This window comes from Saccopteryx bilineata, chromosome 4, assembly GCF_036850765.1.
Source record: "Saccopteryx bilineata isolate mSacBil1 chromosome 4, mSacBil1_pri_phased_curated, whole genome shotgun sequence".
Taxonomy (NCBI): Eukaryota; Metazoa; Chordata; class Mammalia; order Chiroptera; family Emballonuridae; genus Saccopteryx; species Saccopteryx bilineata.
Window position 1 is genome coordinate 27164446 of NC_089493.1, and position 22288 is coordinate 27186733.

Genomic DNA, 22288 nt, shown 5'->3' on the forward strand with positions numbered 1-22288 from the left:
TAGCCAGGGGCGAGGGGTGGAGTGACCTGATGAGACTGGGAGGCTTGGGAGGGGGGAGGTGACAGTGTGAGGAGCAGGGTTACCTCCAGCACCCACTGGGTGGTCTGGCCCAGGTGGGGTGGGGCTCCTGTCATGAGATACCTGAAAGGACAGCCGGTTTCCTTTCACCAAGTGACACTTTGTAGGCCCTCCTGGGATTCTGGGATCTGCGGTGGCCAGTCCCAGTGGTGTAGGAGGGACAAAGTCAGGCAAGAAGGGCTCGAACTCTCTCCACTGCTGACCTGAGGGGGACAAGGTTAGGAGGTCGCAGACCGAACCAGCCCTGGCCTTGGTGAGGGGAGAAGGCAGCCAGCCTACCCCCCCACACACACCGGGCTCATGCTCTCTCCTTTCCTTCCCAGGTGGCTCTCAGGCTGGCCAGGTGAGTGAGTCCCCCTACCAGCTGGACAAGCATGGAGAGAGGGAGACCCAGTAGCCACCGAGGGCGGCGCAGTGTCCTGTGAGGGAGGGCGGGGGGGGGGGGCGGTGTAGAGTATGCGGGATTTCACTTGGAGAGGTACTGACATGGGCCCAAAGACCCAGTTTTATCTGAAAGGAAGTCATAGCAACAGCTATTGTTTATCAAGTAGCTTCTATGCTTTCTCACTTGGGACGGTCTGGGGCCCCTTCAGAACAGCAGTAGGACTGTGTCCTGTCAGTTTGGGCTGTCTGTCATTCAAGCAGGCGAGGTCTAGAACTGGTTCTAGATCAATTTCAGATTTGGCACCTTCTGAGCTTGATTTGCTTAAACCTCAAGGTCTCCTCTGTGTGTGGCTCATGGGGCAATAGAGGCAGAGCTGTGGGTAGCCTCAATCCACTTCACGGAGAAAAGGGATCCTACCCGCTTCCCTGTGCCCAGGAGTCCTCTGTAAAGAACTGAGTGTCCTCCTAGAAACACATCCCAGGAGAGTGAATCTGCTTTTTCCCTCGCTGGTCTGCCAGTTCCTCCCCTCACCCCCTAGCTCGCATCCCTGACTGTCCCCAGCACTGTCTTTCTGAAGAGCTGCTCCTTCCTCTGGAAAAGCACATTTTCTTCCCAGACCGAAGTTCCACTTCCACGTCCTCACAGTCCTGAGCCATGCTCGTCTGTCATCCTCTGCCATCTTCTGCGATCCTCTTGGCCCCCTGTGGCTTATCTGCCTCTGTCTTCAGCTGTGATGAGGGACTGCAGCTGTGGCCTGAGGTCCTAGCTCCGCCACACTAGCCCTGTGACACTAGGTAGGCTAGTTAACCTCTGGAGCTTCTGTTGCTGCGTCTGAGGTCGCAGCAGTGATACGATACTTGCTGATATGACCCTGAGCTGGCACGTTATATACATCGGTTAATTTAATCATTTCAACTTCCTATCATAGGATAGTGGAGATTGACTAATAGGTGGACATAAAGTGCCTCACAAAATGCCCAGCATGTAGTAAGAACTTTCAATACCAAAAATGAATGAAAAAGTGAGGGAGCGAGTTGGATGGGAAGCTTCGTAGAAGGAAGTGCGTCATGGGGGAGACAGAGAAACATTCTCTTATTTCTGTGCAGGTCACAACCAGTGTTACCCAAGTACCTCCCTGGGTCCCAGGTGAGTCCATCCTCCCATAGACTCCCAGGTAACAGAGAAGGGAAGAAAGGGGAGATCTTCATCTAGTAGTGGAGTTAGCATGCATGAGCTAATACATGGGGCTCAAATCAGATGAGGTCATGGGTGACAGTGTGACATGTGAAGGCTTTTCTGTGGACTCCATATACCTTAGGAGCTGGGGTTGGGGACAGGACATTTGCAAGGTCAGAGGCTCTGCTTCTTCTCCTCCTACAATGGACACAAACACCTGCCCTTCTGCCTCTCGAGGCAGATGAGATGTTGACGTTCACGGCAGAGCTCTGCAAACTGTAAAGCGCTTTGCAAACAGAAGAAGAATGCTGAAGCAGGAACCAGAAGACCTGGCTTTGGCTCTGTGTCCAGGAAGCTAGGTGGCCTTGGATACGTGGTCATTTCTACAAGCTGCAGTCTCCCCTCGTGTGAAGTGGAGTGTGAGACTGGATGAGCTCCAAGACCCAGTGAGCTCGCAGATTATCTGACTGCATGTGGGGCCAGGTCAGGCCTCAGGAGGCTAGGAGGAGGAAGGGGTGACCTGCCCTAGGCTCCACGCCTGGCTTTCAGAACAGCAGGGAGGGGCTTCTGCCAGCAACTGTGGAAGGAGGACTGTCCCACGTGGGAAGGCGGGAGGCCAAGGGGCCATGCCCACCTGCTTCCTCTCTTCTCTTGCCCCTGCAGGAGATGCCACAGGGAGGCCAATGCCACCGCTGCCTGGACAAGGAATTCCAGAGAACCAGGGAGAAGAGCAAGTGACCACCCCGACCAACGTGCTGGTGACCCTGGGCCTCCCAGGTACCTGCAGGCAGCCCTGGGAGGTGTGACGGCCCAGAGCCGAATCCAGGGTTTCTCAACCAAATGAACTAACAGTGTCCAGTGAAGCCTCACACAAGCTCAGTGCCCTGACCGCCTCTTACAGAGACCACAGCGCGCCTAGTGAACCCAGGAGTCCTTCCTGGAGCAAGGGTCCCGCCAGGGCAGGGAAAGACTAGGGACGCCTTGGGAGAGGGTCTTCCTCAGAGACCTTCCAGGAGAATCCAGGGGAGCTCCAGAGGAAAGGGAGCGCGGAGAGCCCCCAGGAGCCTGGCTCTTCCAGGCTGTTGACTCTGAGTCACCTGAGTGCCCTGGCAGCGGGCAACCTCCTGCCCATGGGGGGGGTCGGCTTTCGGGAAGGAAAACGGTGCTGGTTCTCAAGGTTGTTTAATTGCCTGGGAGCCTGTGGCTACAATGGCGAGGGGGTGCAATGTGGGGAGATTCCGGGCAAATCCACCTTGCCCTGGAATGTGCCCTTCTCAAGGCTCATTGTTCGGGGACCTGGCTCTAGAGGAGCCAGGCCGGTGTTACCCTGCTGCTCCCTGTGCACGTGTGAGCTCCTGTGTGCTCTCGTGTGTGCCCTCACACGCGCCCTCTCCCGGGGCTTGCTGATCTCTTAACCTCACAGATGGAGGCCATCTTGGGGGAGACGGGTCTTTCTGGATTTCGTCTGGCAAAGGGAAGGGAGAGACGCTGCAGTCCGGTGGAACAGTCCGGAGAATGTGGGGGTGGGGGTCGGGTTTTGTCTTCCTGGGCTTGAGCCAGGGCACCCCGCTGCCTCTACCAGCAGCTCTCTCCTCCGGGCTCAGCGCACTGCTCATCTCCTCCCTCCGGTAGGCGAGAGGAGCAGGGGCACGGGGCTCGCTCAGGAGTCCGAGTCTCTGACAGCCCAGGCTCAGTCGCAGCTCTAAGGGGGACAGGACCCCCCCAGCCACCACCAATAGCCGTTTGCCCGATCCCCGTCTTCCCTGCCATCCCCCAGCCTCATCCCTCCAGGAGGATTTTTAGAACCTGGCTGGGGGTCCTCCAGGCCGATACTTGGAGCCAGGCCAGTGACAGGGTAGCCTTGCAAACAGATCAGTGTACATGTTCAATTCAGTCCAATTTAGCTAGTGCGCTGAAGCCCCACTGCGCCCCAGCACAGGCTACACCCCCACCCCTTCTCTTGGGGCAGGGTGGGGGAGCCCAGGGTATGTGGGCTTCCCGCTAAGACATTGGAGTGGACACAGAGGCCAAATGCGCCATTCATCCAGTCCGTGGTTTTCCCATTCAGCATGTTCTAAGTGCGAGGTAATTTTCTAGCACTGAGGACACAGTTCAAAAAAGCTAGAGTCTCTGCTCTGAGGCAGCCTCAGCCCTGAGTCCTGGTGAGTCTCCAAACTGTCCCTGAATTCAGCGCTTGTCTCCCACTTTTCACCCCGTTACCACCACCCAGAGTAGTCCTTGTTTAAATTACTTAGGCAGGTTTCTAAGGACCCCTGTGCCTCCCCTGCCACCCCCTCTGAGCAAGGCGCACGGCAAGCTGAGAGGTCTTTCTGAGGCAGCTCTGAGCACACCCCGCCTTGCATGACCCCCTTGCTTCTGTGTCGCAACGTGGCATTCAAGGACCTGCTCGGTTGTCCCCAGCCCCTGTCCCTGCTTCCCCTGCCAGTTCTTCCCAAACACCCTGCCTGCCAGATCTGTCTGTCTGTCTGTCTGTCTTTCTGTCTGTGGGAAACAGGGCAGGATTCACCAGAGAAGGGAATTACTGGGCAGCATGGTGAGAGCCAGGCCCGTATTCAGTGTAAAGTCAGGCGGGAGGCCTCGCAGGGCAGGCCCTGCTGGGACTCAGGACGTGGGCTGCTGGGATCTGCTGGTATGGGTCAGAGCGATGTGCTCCTGGGAGCTCCGTCCTGGTGGGGCGCAGGGCCCTGGGAGAGGTGTGGGGGAGGGGCAGGCTATACCGGCTATGCCATATATGTGGATGTGGGAGGGCCCGGCTAAGGGTGGGATGAGGCTTCTGTGTGTCCTTTGAGGCCCCTGTCTCCTGCTCCCTCACGCTTCCCACCCTGCTCCACTGCCTTTGTCCCTCCGTCACCCTGCCATAACCCCTGCTTTGCTCTGTCTCCCACAGATATTGACAGATGTGCTGCTGGAGCCACCAACATCTGTGGCCCTGGAACCTGTGTGAACCTCCCAGATGGATACAAATGTGTGTGCAGCCCCGGCTACCGGCTGCACCCCAGCCAGGCCTACTGCACAGGTACTCACCTGGGAGTCCTGAGCTCGCTCAGGCTCTGGGGTGGATGGGAGCAGGGTGCTAGGGGACAGGGTCAAGAGCCCCAGCAGCAGAAGGTCTAAGCAGTGCCGTGTGCTTAGTGGGCTGAGGAGGAGCACAGTCCCTGTGGACAAAGCTGACCTTAACCTGGGGGAGACCAATCTCTGGGAGCAGCATTTGATAAGTCTCCAGGACTTCAGGAGAGTGGGAAGCCACCCCAGGGACCCCTGATGGCACCTGGAGCCTTCGGCTCTGAGTTCAGCCCTCGCTTCAAACTGGCCATCTTGCCATCTGCAGAGAGGATCAAGGTCTGCCCTCGTTATACATGTCCCCACCAGGGCCATGGGAGAGAGGATTGGGGCCAAGACAAATCAAGTGTGGGCCTGATCCCTCCTGCCCCTCCCCAAATATTATTATAGAAAGCAGACCCACCCACTCTGGGGCAGGGAAGAGGTGTGTGGCAGCAGCCCCAGCCCCTTGGTGCCTGAGGGGCCCAATGGACTGACGTAATGGCTCCTGGCCTTAGAGATACTGCATCTCTCTGGCTGCTGCTCCCTCGTCCCCTCCTTGTCCCATGGCATCAGCCCCTGTCCAGCCCTTAGCATGGGGGGGGGGGGGTTGCTGGCAGGCACTCAAAGAAAAGCCTCCCTGATCTCTCTCCTTACCTTCCTCTGCTCAGATGACAATGAGTGTCTGAGGGACCCCTGCATGGGCAAAGGGCGCTGTGTCAACCACGTGGGCTCCTACTCCTGCCTCTGCTACCCTGGCTACACACCGGCCACCGCAGGGACCACACAGGAATGCCAAGGTAAGCCCTTGCCTTGGGATTCAGGTGTTCACAGTACTCAGTCACAGCTCTGCAGGGTGGGAAGTCCAGGGGCCCAGGGAACCAAGACCAGGGCTCTGAGCTGGACTTGGCAGGAAGCCGACCTACCCTGGCACCGAATTCGGGAGGTGCAAATGCACAAAGCAGCAATGTTCACAAAGGCTTCAGGGAACTGTGGCTCAAGCCAAGAGTGTGAGGGTCCAGGGACACGGCTGGAGAGGAGGACTAAACACCAGGTCCCCAAATCCTGAGTGACAGGAGCTGTTTTCATTTTGGGTAAGGAGGGCGACCCGTGAGGATGCCGACTGGGAGTCCTGGCAGACAGGGGAGAAGCATGCCTTTGTGGGAGGAGCATGGGTCCTCTGCGGCTTGGTGCTCGGGAGGCTTTGAGCTTCCCAAGGAAGCTCTGCATGGGTAAGGGTGCCTCCAACGCGAACCCTTCCAAACGCAGCAATCGTACTGTGCTGCATTCATTTTTACAGAAGAGTTCACAGAGAATATGGTGCAACACTTTCCAAGCAGGGCCTTAAGGTTCGTAACCCAGCTGGACTCTTCACCTGGAGAATGGCACTGCTTTCTTCGGGCTCACATTGTGGTTCTGGCTGGGGCAGCCAGGGAGCTGTGTATTCTCCCATTGCCAGGGTCCCCTTGGGTTCTAACCCCCAAGGATCTGATCTGCAGAGACCAAAGCCACCCAGGCCCCCTCATCTGATTGTGGGGGGAAGCAGAGTAGGGAAGACAAACCACTACCTTAATGGTAGGTGGCATCATTCATTCAGCACTCAAGCATTGGGCACCTATGTGCCAGGAACTGTGTAAGCACTGGGGACAGCCTGATGGTGGCCCCGGGAGATGAGGAAATGACAGTTCTATGTGGAAGAATGGGGGAAGGCTTCCCCATGGGGTGTTTGAGCTGGGGCAGAATAATTATAGGTACCAATTAACAAGCACTTATTGCACACTGTCACTGTCCTAAGTACTTTATTTATGAAGCTCATCATCCCAAGCCCATGCAATAGAGATACTTATACCCATTATATAGTTTAACAAACTGAGGCTCAGAGCGATGAACTGAAACACCCAGGGACCTCACACCTAGTTGTGGCAGTGCTGGAAACAGAATCCAAGTCATTTCGGCCCCAAACCATGGTTTGCTTCCAACAACACACTCCCTTACAAGCGAAATGAAGGCCTGGAGGGAGCAGGGGTTGTTTCCGGGAGAGAACCACTTCTGCAGAGAGCGGAGCAGTGAGCAAGCCTGGCACACTCTGGAAGTGATGATAAACCCAGTGTGACTGGAGCATGGGGCATGTGAGGAGGGGGCAGGGGCCAGGGCCAGTTGGGAAGTGTCTCGCCTGCCAGTCTGGAGTGTTGGACGTGGTCCCGCAAGCAGTGCCAGCCAGTTGCGGATCTGTAAGCAGAGGGTGGTGATTCGGTCAAGTGGCTTTCAAGGAAGTGACTCAGGCAGCAGTGCTCCAAACAAGCTGAGTTAGCGAGGGGAGAGCCTGGGGGCAGGGGGCTGCTCTGGGTTCCCAGGCCTTGGCCAGTGTGTGGGCCAGAGACACTGAGTGCTGGCCCGGGACCAGCAGTGGCTGCTGCAGGGAATGGTGTCGCCAGGACTGGCCCAAACAAGCGGTTCTGCTGCATGCCAGCCTGGGTGTCTGGGATGTCTCTGCCAGACCCCACAGTTGGGGGAGGAGGAGGGAGCTCAGGGTCAGCTGTCAGGACTTCTCTCAGTGGGGTCTGGCTGCCACTCAGTGAGGTCTCATCCAGGGGAGCATCCGCTGTCCGAAGCTGACCCATCTCGTAAAACAAAATCTCACTATTTTCATTACTTACTTTATGGATTATTTCATTAGTTGATAATTTCTAGAATTCAAATAATAGAAGTCTAAGTGATTAATATAAATTATGTGACCATTAAGGTTAGTTTAGTAGTAAGTATGAGTATCTCTCTTCATAGGTTGTTAGCCTGTGGGTCTCCTCACCTGGAAATTGCTTGTTCCCGTCTTTCGCTCACTTTCCAATGGCGGTAGCTGGTTTCCCTGGTGGTCTTGTGGAGTTCCTTCTGTATCCCAGATACTTGCTGCGTTTAGATACTGCAACTCCCCCATTTTGTCCTCTGTTCATTTTCCTTATTCACATGCCCTCTTTTAACAGAAATCCTTAATTCTGATGTATGCAAATTCACCTTTTTGCCTTATTTTTATGCTTGTGGGCTTTAAGAAGTCCTTTCGCACCCTTAAGTCACAAGGCCTCCTACACTTATTCGAGTTGTAGCTTTGCCTCTCGCGACGTTTTCACTCACCTGGAGTCCATCTCTGTACGTATGTTAAGAGCCGGCTTTTCCCATTTCCATTTTCCTCCATGGGGCACGTCAGTTTTCCCAGCCTCATCTATCAGACAGTAGTCCTGCTCCACCAGTTTGTGGACCCTTCCTCCAGGTCCCACACAGGGCTCTGCCTCTGAGCTCCCTTTTCTCTTCCATTGGGATTAGAGCTTCTAAAGTGAGGACCAGTTATTTCAGAATTGCCTGGAGAGTTATTAAAATGAAGGTTCCTGGACTCATCCAGGACCCTTGGGTCAGAATCTCCAGGTATGAGCCTGGGAGTATGCATTTTACACCTTCTGACTGGGACTCCGCTGTGTACTAAAGTGTTATGAAGTACTTGATCAGAGGAAAACACTGTCCACAAGCAAATTATTATCATTACATTGACGTAATATACACTTTTAGGGTCCTGTGCTGGGCACTGGGCACACTAGGATGATAAGGCATATTCTTGGTAGTCAGGGAGCAAAAAGCAAGTAAATGAACAGTTAGGGCTGGGTCCTAAGGGAACTCTGGGAAGAGCCATATGGGTTGGAGGGAAGTCAGATTCACCTGCATGATGAGTTAGAGACAGCCTTGCTGGTGGGTTGGGAGACCACTCCAGGCAAGGAGTCAGCATGTGCAGAAGCTCAGAAGCAATTCCTGTGTGGGTGAAGCTAGGAGGTGTGTGGGGGCAGAAACGTAGGTAAGAGCAGGGGGCAGCTCATAAAAGATCTTACTTTCCCAGCTGAGGAGTTTAGATTTAATGGGGTCGTTTAAATGCTATAGTGATAATAACAACAGCTGACATCTCTTCAGTGCCTTCCTTGTGCCAAACAAGCCCTAGCTAATCTCTTCACCTTCATCTCACTTAATCTGCACGAGGACTCTGTGAAGTCTTTGAACCAGTGCTGGGGATGGGGGCAAAGGTGAGACCTGCACTAATTTGACTGTGGAGCAGGGAGTGGGGCATGGCCAGAGCAGCACAGAGTTGATTAATTGACCTAGTCTTCAAAATGAGAGAACTCTGCTGGCCATCAAACCAGGCAGAGGCATTTGTGTGAGCAAAGGCTTAGAGCAGTAGTCCTCAACCCCCAGGCCACGGACTGGTACCGGTCCATGGGCCATTTGGTACCAGTCCGCAGAGCAAGAATAAATAACTTACATTATTTCCATTTTATTTATATTTAAGTCTGAACGATGTTTTATTTTTTTTTAATGACCAGATTCTCTCTGTTATATCCATCTAAGACTCACTCTTGATGCTTGTCTCGGTCATGAGATACATTTATCCATCCCACCCTAAAGGCTGGTCCGTGAAAATATTATCTGACATTAAACTGGTCTGTGGTCCAAAAAAGGTTGGGGACCAGTGGCTTAGAGGGTGGACCAGGGGGGATCAGGGAATATAGCAAGACTGGGGCCTGGGGCTAGAGGCCGTGTGAGGCAGGCTGAGCTGTGGGGAACCCTGGTATGGGCTAAGCAAGAGAGTGGCGTGGCCACGGTTCGGCTTTTGAGCCATCATGGAGCACCAGTGCGCTTTGGGACAATGGAATAAGCCTCACTGGTAGTTCCTCAGCTGCCCAACATGCTGTCTCTTACTATCCCTAACCTTTAAAAAGGTCTGTAAGACCTCTAGGACCAAACCAATACGGGGGATGTATTGGGGCCAGAAGGGGGACTTTGTTGGCTTTCTCAGATCATGTCCTATGGACTGCCACCTGACCTCAAGACCAGCCCTTGCACTGTGGTGAGGAGACAGTTGTGAGGGTCCCCATGGGCCCCAAAAGTAACTTTCTTGGGAGAAATGAACTCAGGGGTTGGCAGGGGCCTGAGCTAGGTCAGTCTCTGACCTGGCATAGAAACCCCCTGCCAATCATAGCCACAGCAAGGATGCCTTCTCCTCCTGGGCCTGAGCATGGGTGTCCTTTTTCTTGGCCTCTGAAGGGATGCCCCAGGACCCCCTGCAGGGCTGGCCCCATGTGACTGAAGACATAGATAAGTGCAAGCAGCCTTTTCCATGTGATTGCAGACATAGATGAGTGCGAGCAGCCGGAGGCGTGCCGCGGGGGGCGGTGCACCAACACAGAGGGCTCCTACCACTGCGAGTGTGATCAGGGCTACGTCATGGTCAGGAAGGGACTCTGCCAAGGTAAGGAACTGGGTGCTGCCCCATGCACTGGTCCCTCCCCATGCACTGCTTGCCTCTGACTCCCCTTCCAGCTTGTCCTTGACTGGGCCCCTTGATGCCAAGCCCACGCCTATGGACAGAGACCTGTCTTGGAACTTCTAAGCCCTTCCATCCCCTCAATGATATTTTGGTATCCTGTCTAGCCTCTGAAGCAGAAAACACAAGCAACTTTATGTACGTGAGGCCCCGGTGACATGCCTCAGTACACCTGTGCTTCTCACTTTGAGCCATGTCGCTCTTCTTCTGCCTTCTTGCTAAACCTTTTAGGTTGTGAGCCCCTTAGGACTGGACCATATCCTAGATGGCCCATGACAATCATCTGTGTGTTGGAAACCGCTAACATATTCTAATTGAATGAATGAATGAGCCCCAATTCTTGCTACCTTTTCCAGGCCAAAAAAGATGGCTGACACATTGCCAGTTGGCATGAAATTGCCACTATGGCGCCACCTCCTGGCAGCCCTATCACTGTGTGCTCCCAGGACTGGCTGGGACAGGAATGAATGAGGGTAGACCCAGGCTCTCTCTGGAGGGAAATCCTGCCCCAGGTCAGAGGTTAGGCCCAGTCTCCTCCCAGCTCCCAGGTTTTCCTAGCCAGAACTTGCCTGGAATGAGTGAGAGTGTTGTGGATGAGCTTGTGGGATTTGTGAAGGGTGAGCCCCCCTTCCCAATGCCACTACCACACAAGCAAAGTCCAGAGTCCTAAAAGGTTCTAGCAAAAGGTGGCTTGGTTGTAGGACAGAAAATTCTATCTGCAGCCCCACCCCGCATGTCACCTTCCCCTCTCAACGCCTACCTCTTGATGCTCCCCCTTTAAAACTCAAGCCTGTGTGATGAAAGCCAGAGCCCCTTGTTTTTATTGTCATGATGGAGACAGGCAGCCTGGCATCTCCGGGAGAACGGAGAGTGAAGGCAGTTAGCATGTGAAGGGCGCCTGCTGTGTGCCAGGTACTGTGCTAGATACCAGGTAGATTAATTACCTCGTTTAAACATCACAACATGATGAATATTACCTTAGACGTTATTAAAAAGAAAAACTACACTAAAGAACACGAACCAAGCCAACACTAGGACATTAAAAAAATCAGATTTATCCTACCTAGTTCATGTTAAGATCGCAGGCTCTGGCAGAGACAGACCTGTGTTTGGCTCTTGTCTCAATGTCTGAAAATAGAAACCATCGTGCCCATTTCAGAGACTCTTGTGAGGGCCTCGCTAGATCAAGCCATACTGTGTGCACACGCGATGCTCGGTGAACACGGGGAGGTATTACCAGCTGAGGGCCCCACTCTTATCCAAATCTAGACTTCCCATGCCCTTCCGGAGGAAAGGTTCCAGACGCACGTCCCGCTGGGAGGTCAGGCTGAGCTCCCGGCCCAGGGCGGGCACTCTGAACCTGCTGAAAGAAAGACTGATGCAGCCTGCACACGTCTCCAGGTTTCCATCAGTAACCACAGACCGGCCCATCACCCCGGGAGCCCAGTCAACTTCCTCTCCCTCTTTCTTCCTTTTCCAGCTAAGAAACCACTCTCTCCACTGAAACTCAGAGTCTCTGGTGAACGGCCTGAGTGGTCTGGACAGCAGCCCATCCAAAGTCTCAATGGCATGTCTGTCATACCAGGACTCTGGGTTCCCACGGAGAGGGGCTGTTGCCCTGCAGACTGCCAGGGCTTTGCTGTCCCCCACCCACATCCAAGGTCACCTTAGCTTCTGGCCCCTGACTGAGCACCCTCCCCACCCTGTGCTCTCACAAGGAACAGAGAGGCGGGTGCCCTTCTGTTTCCTCGTGCAAAGGCTAAACGCTGGTGGAGGAGCTCCTGAATTCTCTCCATATAGACAGCTGGTTGAAGAGCTGGTCCCTGAAATGCCTGTTTTCATGGGTCTCCTGGGGTCTCTGCGGCAGCCTCAGATATTTAGTCACATGGTCTCACTGTTTGATCAACAAACATTGGCCAAGTGCCAGCTGTGTTCCAGTCACAGGAATACAGCAATAAAAATGACAGCTCTCGCCCTCGTGACCAGGGAAACCTACCCAGACCTACCATGATCTGAGATCAAAATTCAAGCCCTAGACTAGGCAGAAAAATCTAGCTGCACTCCAGGCACCAAAGGACCGGTGGAACAGCCTCGTGATGTCTGGTGACAGCAGAGCCGGTGCCTTTACCAGGGCCTGCTTCCGCTTCATGCAGTCTATCTGGGTCCTTTTGATTGGTTTAGCAAATAGCTCCCATTCAGAAGGGGCCTTTCCTGGCTCAGGTGGAGACTAAGGGCTGCTTTGCTCTGCTGCCTTCACTCTGCCACAGGCAGCCAAACCTCTCATGAGCGGTCATCGCTGGCGGGGGCTCTGAGGAAGGAAGTCAGCAGGGGTCTCCCAGGATAAACTAGGTTTCGCTGCATTAACAAACAACCCCCAGCCTAATGACTTAGAATACAGCAACTTAAAAAAAATAATAATTTTATAAGTTTATTTGAGCCAAACTGATAACCTATGCAAATGCTCTCAGAACACACAAACTTTCTATCGGGCCGATGCGGCATGTCCACCGTGGGTCAGCCGGGCGTCCCGCCCCACATTGCCCAGCTCTAGAACCAGGCAGGAGGGACAGCCAGTGTCTTGAATGTGGCAGTCTCCGTGGAACAGAGAGCACTCGGCAGCGCCACACTCAATTAAAGGCTTTGGTTCATTAATCACACATGTCCAGTCCCCCGGTCCCACCCAACCTCAAGGGACCAGGAGGCAGGCACAAGCCTTCTGTGGCCCAGAAAGAGCTAGAACTTTCGTGAACAGCATTAGGGCCACTAGTCTCCTAACCCTCAGCATGAGACCCCCTCGTGCACCGCCTCCATAGATGTGTCCAGATAATTCAGGGCAGGACAGACCTCAGGGGTTTTGCTCCTGGCAAATCTAATCTCCTTGCTACACAGCCTGATTCCTGTGGTAGAGATCCAGAGACTTTGTTGTTTCTCAGTGTGGTCTTAGAGGAGGATCCTTGTCTGCTCCTTGTTCCTCATTTCTTCATCCCCAAAACCTCACTTTTCTGAAGCAGGTGGCTTATCATTCTCAATGGCTTTGTCCAGCCTCCCCCCCCCACCGCCCGTACTTCGGCCGATGCCAGCAGGCCATGGTGCCGGCTGCTGTCTCCTAGGTGGCCACAGTGGTGGTCTTATTTATTTATTTATTTATTTATTTATTTATTTATTCATTTTAGAAAGGAGAGAGAGAGAGAGAGACAGAGACAGAGAGAGGGAGAGACAGAGAGAGAAGGGGGGGGGGGGAGCAGGAAGCATCAACTCCCATATGTGCCTTGACCAGGCAAGCCCAGGGTTTTGAACCGGCGACCTCAGCATTTCCAGGTCAACGCTTTACCCACTGCGCCACCACAGGTCAGGCAGTGGTGGTCTTAAATCCTTCATTCCCTCCATCTCTGTCTCATTCTCTCCATCTCTGTTTTTACAGAAACCCTCAGAACAGTTCGGCTTGGTGTCACCACACCCAACCAGAGGCTCTGGGCTGCCCTTTTCCCAGAGATGAGCCTTATCTCAGTGTCCCAGGGAGTTCTCTGTGTTTTCTGGCAGATACCCATTTGACTAACCACCTTCCCTGTGAATGTCTTCCTCTCCGTCTGGACCCTCAGGGTGAAAGTTCAGCCTTGAGAAGGCCCTGGTTCCCTGGGACAGAGGGCTTTGATGTGTCCTGTCTCCTGCTAACAATCTCTGGGGAGACTCATTTTCACTCTCCAAGGCAGGGCCTGTGTCCTGTTCTATAATAATATCTTCTGGCTTTTGTCCCAGGTAGAAACCCTGTGTTCTGACCCTTGGCTCGGCCTCCTATATTTCCTCCCATGAGGCCAAGTAGGTGTTCCTCCTGAGCAAGAGGGCCTCTGACTCTGCCTAAGTGGGTAGACTTCCTCCAAGACAATGACAATTACCCATTTAAGAAGACTAAAACAGCCCTGGCCGGATAGATAGCTTGGATGGTTGGAGCATTGTCCTAGAGCACCAAGATTGCCGGTTCAATCCCTTGTCAGGGCACATACAGGAACAGATCAATATTCCTGTCTCTCTCTCCTTTCCTCTCTCACTAAAATCAATCAATTTAAAAAAGAAGAAGAAGATAAATAAAATCTGTTGTTTCCTCTGGAGCTCAGTCTGGGAGATGCAGTGCTTTCCCGCAGCCCCAGCCTGAGTTCCGTTCCTGGGTCATGGCCTTCCTAACTCAGCTAGATCCTCTGGGGCCTTGGCTAGGGGCTCCCCACAATGCCAGGTCACATCAGGAAAAACTTGTGTGCGGTTCCTGAAAGCAAGATCCCCATCCTCCTTGTTGTCACTCTCCTCCTCTCCCTCCTGGGTCCCCTCCTCCCCTGCTTGTCTGGTTGGTGCTCAAGCTCATTCTTTCTTGTGGATTCTTTTGGATCTCAGTCGAGTGGGTGCTGGGAGCCCTCCGTGGGCCTGGGCTGGAAGAAAAGTCTTCTCTACAGCAGAGAAACCTTGCCAGTGTGCACCCTTAGCTCTGCGTCAGCCTCGGGGCCGGTCTTGGCCACATCCAAGACCATCTTCAGTGCCCGTTGGTCATCTTCCGTCCTCAGTTTCTGGTGCAGGAAGCCCATGTTGCCTTCATCACCTAGCTGGTGATCTATTCTGAGGCCTACTGGGCCCAGCACGTACAATCCCAGTAATTATCACCACTTGTAAATCAAAACAAAACAAACAAACAAAACAAAACAAAAACAGGAGGTCACCAAGGGAGATACGAAGGCCATTCCCAGAAGTCCAGCTCATGAAGTGGCACTTGCTCACCCCCCCCCCCACACACACACACAGCTGGCGGTCACCTCAGCCTCTCACGCCCACCCAGGGACTTTCCCTACTAAAGTGCTTCCATCTCCTCTTTGTCCAGGACAGCGGGTGGGAGGTGGAGTTGGGAATACAAGACAATACTCACTTTTTCCTATTTTCCGTCCGTAGGAAAACTGACATTCCTCCCTCTCCCCAGCCAAGGGCAGGGTCAGGATTTGCTGTCTTACAGACATACCGAGCGCTCTGGTCCCCAAGGATGACCAAGGCGGCGGCTGTTATTTTGCAGATATCGACGAATGCCGTCACCCTGACACTTGCCCTGATGGGAGATGCGTCAACTCCCCTGGCTCCTACACTTGCCTGGCCTGCGAGAAGGGCTACAGGGGCCAGAGCGGGAGCTGCGTAGGTGAGGGCTGCCTGCCAAGGCGCTGAGAGGACCATTTGGCCTTGGGACCTCTGGTTGCACCCACACACAGGGAGAGAGAGAAGTGGGCAGAGGGAAGTGGTTTGGAGGCCATTGTTCTTCATGAGCCAGCTGGCTTCCCAGATGACGCTGGGCATGAGATGGGTGTGCTTCAGTTACTGAGGGCTGGCTCTCTGAATCAGCCAGGGCAGGGGCCGCTTTGGCTCCTGGGTCATATCCATTCAGGAGCTAGAGGCGAAGGTCCCAGAAGCCTCTGTGGCTAGCTCCTGGGTGGAGTGAGGTGCCAAGCGCCTTAGGGAGAGGCCGACTCTGGTGGCATGAGCTAGCAGCCAGGCCCTGCCTGAATTTCCTGGGAGGAGGACCTTCTAGTCCTCTTGTACCCCATCAGCAGTGTCTAAGCAGCAAGGCCTAACTGAACCAGAGCGCCTGCTTGTCAGCTGTAGGAGGAATGTTCTTTCCTCTAAGCCCCCGCAGGAAGAAGGGCCCAGGGTTCAGAATGCTGGGGGTACTGAGCTGTGAATAGACGCTTTGAGGTCTGGAGTGGGCAGACATTTCCCAGGCCCTTGGCACTGCCCTTCAGCCATCCAGGCATAGCTAGGCCTTTCTTCTCATTGCCCACTCACCTATTGAAGCTGTTTATGAGGCTGAGAATGTGAGTCTGGCTGGCAGGTAGGAAGCCAGAGGGGCTCAGAGCCACTGTAAGGAGTCAAGGGCCTGGGACACTTCTCTCTGGGTGTCCTCGGATGGGCCAAGCCAGTCTCAGGGATGAGGGACCTGGCACCCCTTTCTAGAGCATATGCAGGGCCCTTGGTGTTACTAGAGAGAGATGAAGGAGCTCAGTGGGGAAGGCATCCGGCCCTGCGTGGGTGAGTGGGGCCAGGAGCAGGAGCGATCACGGCCTTCCCAGAGTGGCCTGTGGGTCCTCTGAAGGGTGACTCCTGGCCTCCTACTAGAGATGCTTTAGCCTGACAACGGCGCTTTCAAAAGGAGAGGAGGCCAGCTCGCTCTCCTGGACTTGCCTCCCCCAGATGTGAACGAGTGTCTGAGCCCCGGGGTGTGCTCCCATGGAAGGTGCAACAATCTGGAGGGTTCCTTCAGGTGCTCTTGTGAGCAGGGCTATGAGGTCACCGCAGATGGGAAGAGCTGCCAAGGTACAAGGTGCTGAAGCACCTTCCTCCACAACACACCCGTCTGCAGCGCCCCCCCCCCGCGCACACCCCCAGTCCAACCTGGTCCCTGCATCCCCATCCCTAACTGTTCTGCCCAACGCACATCACTGCTGAGACTGCTCCTTTCCCCTAGCCCCGCCCACCTGTCAGTCTCTGCTGCCCAAGGCCCACACAGAACTCAATGACCTGTTTCAGATGTCAATGAGTGTGCCAGCCGGGCCTCGTGCCCCACAGGCCTCTGCCTCAACACTGAGGGCTCCTTCGCCTGCTCAGCCTGCGAGAGTGGGTACTGGGTGAATGAAGACGGCACTGCCTGTGAAGGTAACCAGGGGGGTGGTGGCAGAGAGGGACCAAGAATATAATATAGGCCCTCTTACCTTCCAAAGAATACTCGCTTTGTCCCCAACCTTTGGGCTAATGCTGAGGGTCTCCAGCCTAAGCCAGAGGACTCTATACATGGACTTGGCCCCAAAGAGATCTGTTGTCATAATCCCCAAGTTTAGAAGTGAGGACAGAAGCAAAGGGGAGCCACAGAGACAAGAGGACAGCTTACAGTAGGTTGCCCAAGGAGCATTCCAGGGAAGGGTGCCAGGGTCGCTTTAGAGGTCCACAGCCAGGGCCTGCCCCTCCCCAGGCAGGGGTCTGGAGAGAGTTCTACCATCTCAGAGAGGGAGGCCAGAAGTGCAGGAGGTTCCTGCCTCCCCAGGTAGAGGGAGCCCTCCCGAGCCCCCAGGTGACCAGCTGCTATCTGCCCCAGACCTAGATGAATGCGCCTTCCCGGGAGTTTGCCCCTCAGGAGTCTGCACCAACACTGCCGGCTCCTTCTCCTGCAGGGACTGTGACCAGGGCTACCAGCCCAGCCCCCAAGGCCACACCTGTGAAGGTAAGAGCCCTTGTGGCAGATGAGGAAGACCAGCCTCTCACCCTTAGAGAAGGGAGTGGCCAGGACACAGCAGAGGCTGTTCCCAGACCAGAGGCCCCTCCGCCAACTTCGAATGCTGGGTTAGTTGCAGACACGTACAGGTCTGGGTTTAGGAACCAATACACCCCTGGATCACAAGCTTCAGTGTGTAGCCGCACCGCCAGGATAGTGTGGCTTTCTAGGCCTTGTCCCAAACCTGCTAACTTCACCTCTGTTGGGGCAGGCCGTTGGGGGAGGAACGGACTTGGGATCTGTTTTCTGACACGCTCCCCAAGGGCTCCTCATAGGGTGGGTGCTGGAGCTGTATTTTAAGAAACACTGGCTGTACCAGGAAACCTGTAGGCCAACTTGAAGAATCTAGTTTCTGTTATCTTCTCAGTTCTGTGTATCTGTTTCCTTGGTTTCTTTCCCATTTATTTTCCTATTGCTTCTCAGTAAAATCTAAGCCATCTCAGCCACAAGGGCAGTGTGATTTGGTCAGCCTAGGCCAGTGTTGCTGAGAGGGCCAAGTGTCCTCAAGGTGGGCACTGTCTGAGGAGCTGGGGAAGCCCAGCCAAGAGGCAGGGGAGCCTGCTGGGCTGGGGCCAGAGGGGAGGGAGCATCGGTCATCCTGCTCCCCGAAGGCTCCTTCCCCAGCCTCTCCACGCAGTGCTGCTTTATAAGGGGGTGATGCCTCCATGGAGCCAGACTCCTCAGGCAGGTGCCAGGCCCTCTGGGAACCTCCCCCTTGGTTCCTGTCCTTGGGAGCTATTGCCATCGGCTTCCTTCCTCCCATGTGACCCTGCAGATGTGGACGAGTGTGCAGACCTCCAGAGCAACTGCCTTGGGGGCGAGTGCAAGAACATGGCTGGCTCCTACCAGTGCCTCTGTCCCCTGGGCTTCCAGCTGGCCAATGGCACTGTGTGCGAGGGTGAGCGGCTTAGGTCCCCCCACAGGGACAGGGGGCAGTGAGTGTGTGGGGAGGCGGAACATCCACAGGGGACACCGCTGCCTGTCTTCTCCTTGCAGATGTGGACGAGTGCGTAGGAGAGGCACACTGCGCGCCCCATGGCGAGTGCCTCAACAGCCACAGCTCCTTCTTCTGTCTCTGTGCACCTGGCTTTGTCAGCGCAGAGGGAGGCACCAGCTGCCAGGGTGAGGAGTCAGCCTGGCCATGGTCTTGTCAGCAGCAGGGGGCGTTAGAGGCTCTGTCTAGAGTACTGAAAGAAAATGCTCCTGGTCCCACCCGGGGTTGGGAATGGGAGGCTGACAGTAAGGAGAGGGGCTGAGTCTCAGGGAGGGACTCTCTCCCCAGGGCCTCTACGATGTCTACAGCAGGCATGCACCCTTTGAATTATTTGAGTGTCATCGTTCTCCCCTTGGCAGAGCCCCCGTTCAAGGGCTCTTCCCTTCAGCCTGGCCTCTGATCTCCAGCTCTGAATTCTTCCTCGGATCTTCAGCCCTTTCCTACCCCGAGCCACTCCCTGGCCCTCCTATGAGCTACTCGGGGCCCACAGGAAGCTGCCCCGAGCCCCGGGACCCATGGCTGGGGCTGCTGACAGATGTCTCCATTTTAGATGTGGACGAGTGTGCAGTCACAGACCGGTGTCTGGGAGGGAACTGTGTCAACACGGAGGGCTCCTTCAACTGTCTGTGCGAGACTGGCTTCCAGCCCTCCCCAGAGAGCGGGGAGTGTGTGGGTAAGCGTTTCCGGGGGGGGGGGGGGGGACAGGGCTCTGCCCACTCCCGCCCACCTCCACCCCAGCCTGGTCCTCCACTCACTGGGACCAGGAACGGCAGCTTCCAGGAAGCAGAGCACTTTCCGCACATCAGTCACCCAATGGATAATACATTTACTGAGCCTCTGCTGACTCAGGGACTGTGCGCGGATGACAAAATGAACACAATACTCATCCCTGTGCTAGCAGAGCACACCATCTAGTTTTTAAAGCCAAACTGATTCAATAGACATTTATTAAACACCTGCTAGTTTCAATGTCTTTTGCTAGGACAAACAGACAGTTATGGGCAATCTTGAAATTGAGCAAGGGAGACAGATATGAAAATAACTCCCTGTAATACACTTTGGTGAAGGTTTTCTATAAAGAAAAGTATAAAGTGCTCTGCTATAGGGAGAAGGGGGTGGGAGAAAGGCGGCTAAGAGCTCAATGCTTTCCTAATAGCATCGAGCTGTCTTTTAGACGTTCATCCCTGCTGGGTCAGGGGAAACGACCCTGAGCTTGATATTTTGGGGTTGAGATGATCACAGTAATTTGGAACAAATCAAGAACCTGGAGGTTGTGGGCATAGCCTTGTAATACCAGTGAGGTGGGGCCAGAGCAGTGACCTGGACACTTCTGTTCCTTCTCGTGGCTCTGAGGACAGATGTTGACGAGTGTGAGGACTACGGCGACCCGGTGTGTGGGGCCTGGAGGTGTGAGAACAGCCCTGGCTCCTACCGCTGTGTCCTGGGCTGCCAGCCTGGCTTCCACACGGCCCCAGCGGGAGATTGCATTGGTGAGTAGGGAGGGCAGTCAGAGGCGGGAGGGCGGAAAATAGGGACACCTATTTTCATGTGTCCGACTACAAACTATTTTGTCCCGAGGACACTAGTTTTGCAGCTGTTTGAAAGTTCGTATATTTTTTATACAGCAGGACTTGCACAAAAATTGGACAGGAATGTTAGAGTTCTTTCTTGTCCTGTGTTTAGAAGTTACTTTTCACCAATCTTGGTGCTAATAGACCAAATAAATAAACATTCCCAGCAAATAAAGTGAGAGCACACCCTATACTCTAGTCTCCATTGTCGCACAGACATAGATGAGTGTGTCAACGATACCCTGTGTGGGAACCACGGCTTCTGCGACAACACAGAGGGCTCCTTCCGCTGCCTCTGTGACCAGGGCTTTGAGACCTCGTCCTCCGGCTGGGACTGCGTTGGTGAGAAGCTTGAAGGCTGGCTAGGCTCTGGGCCAGGGAGGGAGGAGGACCTTGGGCCCTTTATCCCATTTCCACAGAGCTTGGCTGTCCCAGGACCCTCCTCCTGAAATGTTCATGGTCACACGGCTCCATAATGGGTCCTCATAAGAGTGGGCAAGACAGGGAGATTTAGGGGAAGCATGGCCACATTCGACCAGCAGGGGGAGCAGGCAAACTAATGAGGGCGCCACACTTCTCTAGAGACCCCAGGGTCTCAAGAGACACCTTGGTTCAGAGAATGTGCAGAGGGAGGAACCATTTAGTGACCCTTGCCTGCCATCCTTCTCTCTCCCCCCATGCCCTCTGTCATCTGTCCCTCCTTCCTGCTGACTCATACTCACTTCTGCTCTGCCCCCAAGACCTTTCTTTTGAAGGGATGAGTATGTGCCCTCCAGGCTGGAGGCAGGGGCATAGGGCAGGGGCTGGCTGCCTCTTCTGCACCCACAAGCCTGTCCCCATGTCTGTCAGATGTGAACGAGTGTGAGCTTATGCTGGCCGTGTGTGGGGCGGCACTCTGTGAGAACGTGGAGGGCTCCTTCCTGTGCCTCTGCGCCAGCGACCTGGAGGAGTACGACGCTCAGGAGGGACGCTGCCGCCCGCGAGGGGGCGGAGGTGAGCACGCTCTGTTCTCCTCCCAGCCGCTAGGTACCACCACTCTATGGCTCACTCCGCCACTGCTCCAGCTCCTGAGAGGGAGCCCGGGCCAGGACTGGGGCACGGTGGGCAGGGGTGCAGCTTAGGAATGAAGTGTGGAGGGGCAAGGAGTCTGAGAGTGCAGCAGATGTCAAGACGGGGGGGGGGGGGTCTGCTCCAGGCCAGGAAAGAGCCCAGAGGCCACAGGGCTGAGAGGGACCCTACAGGGGCTCAGGAAGCTCAGAAGCCAATTTAGGATGGCCCTAGGGGCCACAGATCGAGCCTTGGCGGGACCCTCAATCCAACCCCAGGGAACCCTCTGGGTGAGGGCGGCCTGGAGGAAGAGTTAAGCCGAACTCCCCTCTCCCACCCCACCCCAGAGCTGTGGGGTCAGCCTCTCACCCCACGCTGAATTGGTACTCAGGGATCTTCTCTGATTTGGGAAAAGCAAGCAGGACCTAGAACAGGAAGGGTGGAAGTGAATGGGGTAGAGTGCGAAGCAGAGGAATGGGCAGAGGGGTGCTCTTATTACTGGGGGTACCCCACTGGAATGGCTGAAGGCGGGGTGGTACGCTGGAAAGAGCAGGGGCTCTGGCACCTGAGGACCTGGGGTTGACCCCTGCTGTGCCACTGAATAGCTGGTGGTGTGGCAAGTCGCTTGGTTCTTCCAAGTCTCCATGGCCTGTCTGTAAAGGGAACTGATATAATAATGCACACCACACAGAGTTGTTGAGAACTTCTCGTGAGATACAATAGATAAAAACACTTTGTACCCTGTAAAGTAGTATATAAATGGTAAATTTGTAATGGCTAGGCTGTCCCAGAGGGCCATGAACAGACGATAATAGGGGCATCTAACGCACACAGGTCAGAGTATCCCCGAGGCCCCACCAGAGGACCACGTCCCAGGCCCCATCCGCATGGAATGCTACTCTGGGCACGAAGGCCAGCCGCCCTGCTCCAGCCTCCTGGGCCGGAACACCACGCAGGCCGAGTGCTGCTGTACCCTGGGTGCCAGCTGGGGAGACGCCTGTGACCTGTGCCCAGCTGAGGACTCAGGTAGAGCCCCTAGGGGTCCCAAATCCTCTCAGGGTCGCTCTGTAGGGCACACTGAGAGAATGGGGGCAGAACCCTCCTGTCTCTGACCTTGAATGTTTCCCTACAGTTGAATTCAGTGAGATCTGCCCTAGTGGTAAAGGCTACATCCCTGTGGAAGGAGCCTGGATGTTTGGACAGACCACATACACAGGTAACCTCCTCACAAACCCTGCTCCCCGGGCTCCACACAGCTGAGCTGACCCAGCCTGGTTCTCCAGGAGTCCCCTGGGAAACGCTGCCTGCTGTCCCAGACTCCCATTCCTGTCCT

At 54.9% G+C, this 22288-nt stretch overlaps 1 protein-coding gene across 2 annotated transcripts in view; it reads left to right on the forward strand.

Moving 5' to 3' along the window:
- The window catches only part of LTBP2 (latent transforming growth factor beta binding protein 2), a 100575-nt gene that overhangs the window by 69316 nt on the left and 8971 nt on the right, over positions 1-22288 (forward strand). The window contains exons 13-30 of one of the 2 annotated variants that reach the window (XM_066277658.1): positions 402-421; positions 1570-1609; positions 2303-2416; positions 4548-4676; positions 5371-5499; positions 9861-9980; positions 15103-15222; positions 16269-16391; positions 16605-16730; positions 17167-17292; positions 18119-18241; positions 18340-18465; positions 18888-19010; positions 19696-19827; positions 20125-20250; positions 20758-20901; positions 21790-21981; positions 22088-22171. In XM_066277658.1, coding sequence (XP_066133755.1) covers positions 402-421; positions 1570-1609; positions 2303-2416; positions 4548-4676; positions 5371-5499; positions 9861-9980; positions 15103-15222; positions 16269-16391; positions 16605-16730; positions 17167-17292; positions 18119-18241; positions 18340-18465; positions 18888-19010; positions 19696-19827; positions 20125-20250; positions 20758-20901; positions 21790-21981; positions 22088-22171 — 2097 coding nt within the window. The remainder of the gene's footprint in view (positions 1-401; positions 422-1569; positions 1610-2302; positions 2417-4547; positions 4677-5370; positions 5500-9860; positions 9981-15102; positions 15223-16268; positions 16392-16604; positions 16731-17166; positions 17293-18118; positions 18242-18339; positions 18466-18887; positions 19011-19695; positions 19828-20124; positions 20251-20757; positions 20902-21789; positions 21982-22087; positions 22172-22288) is intronic. The other variant, XM_066277659.1, reaches the window with a different exon arrangement.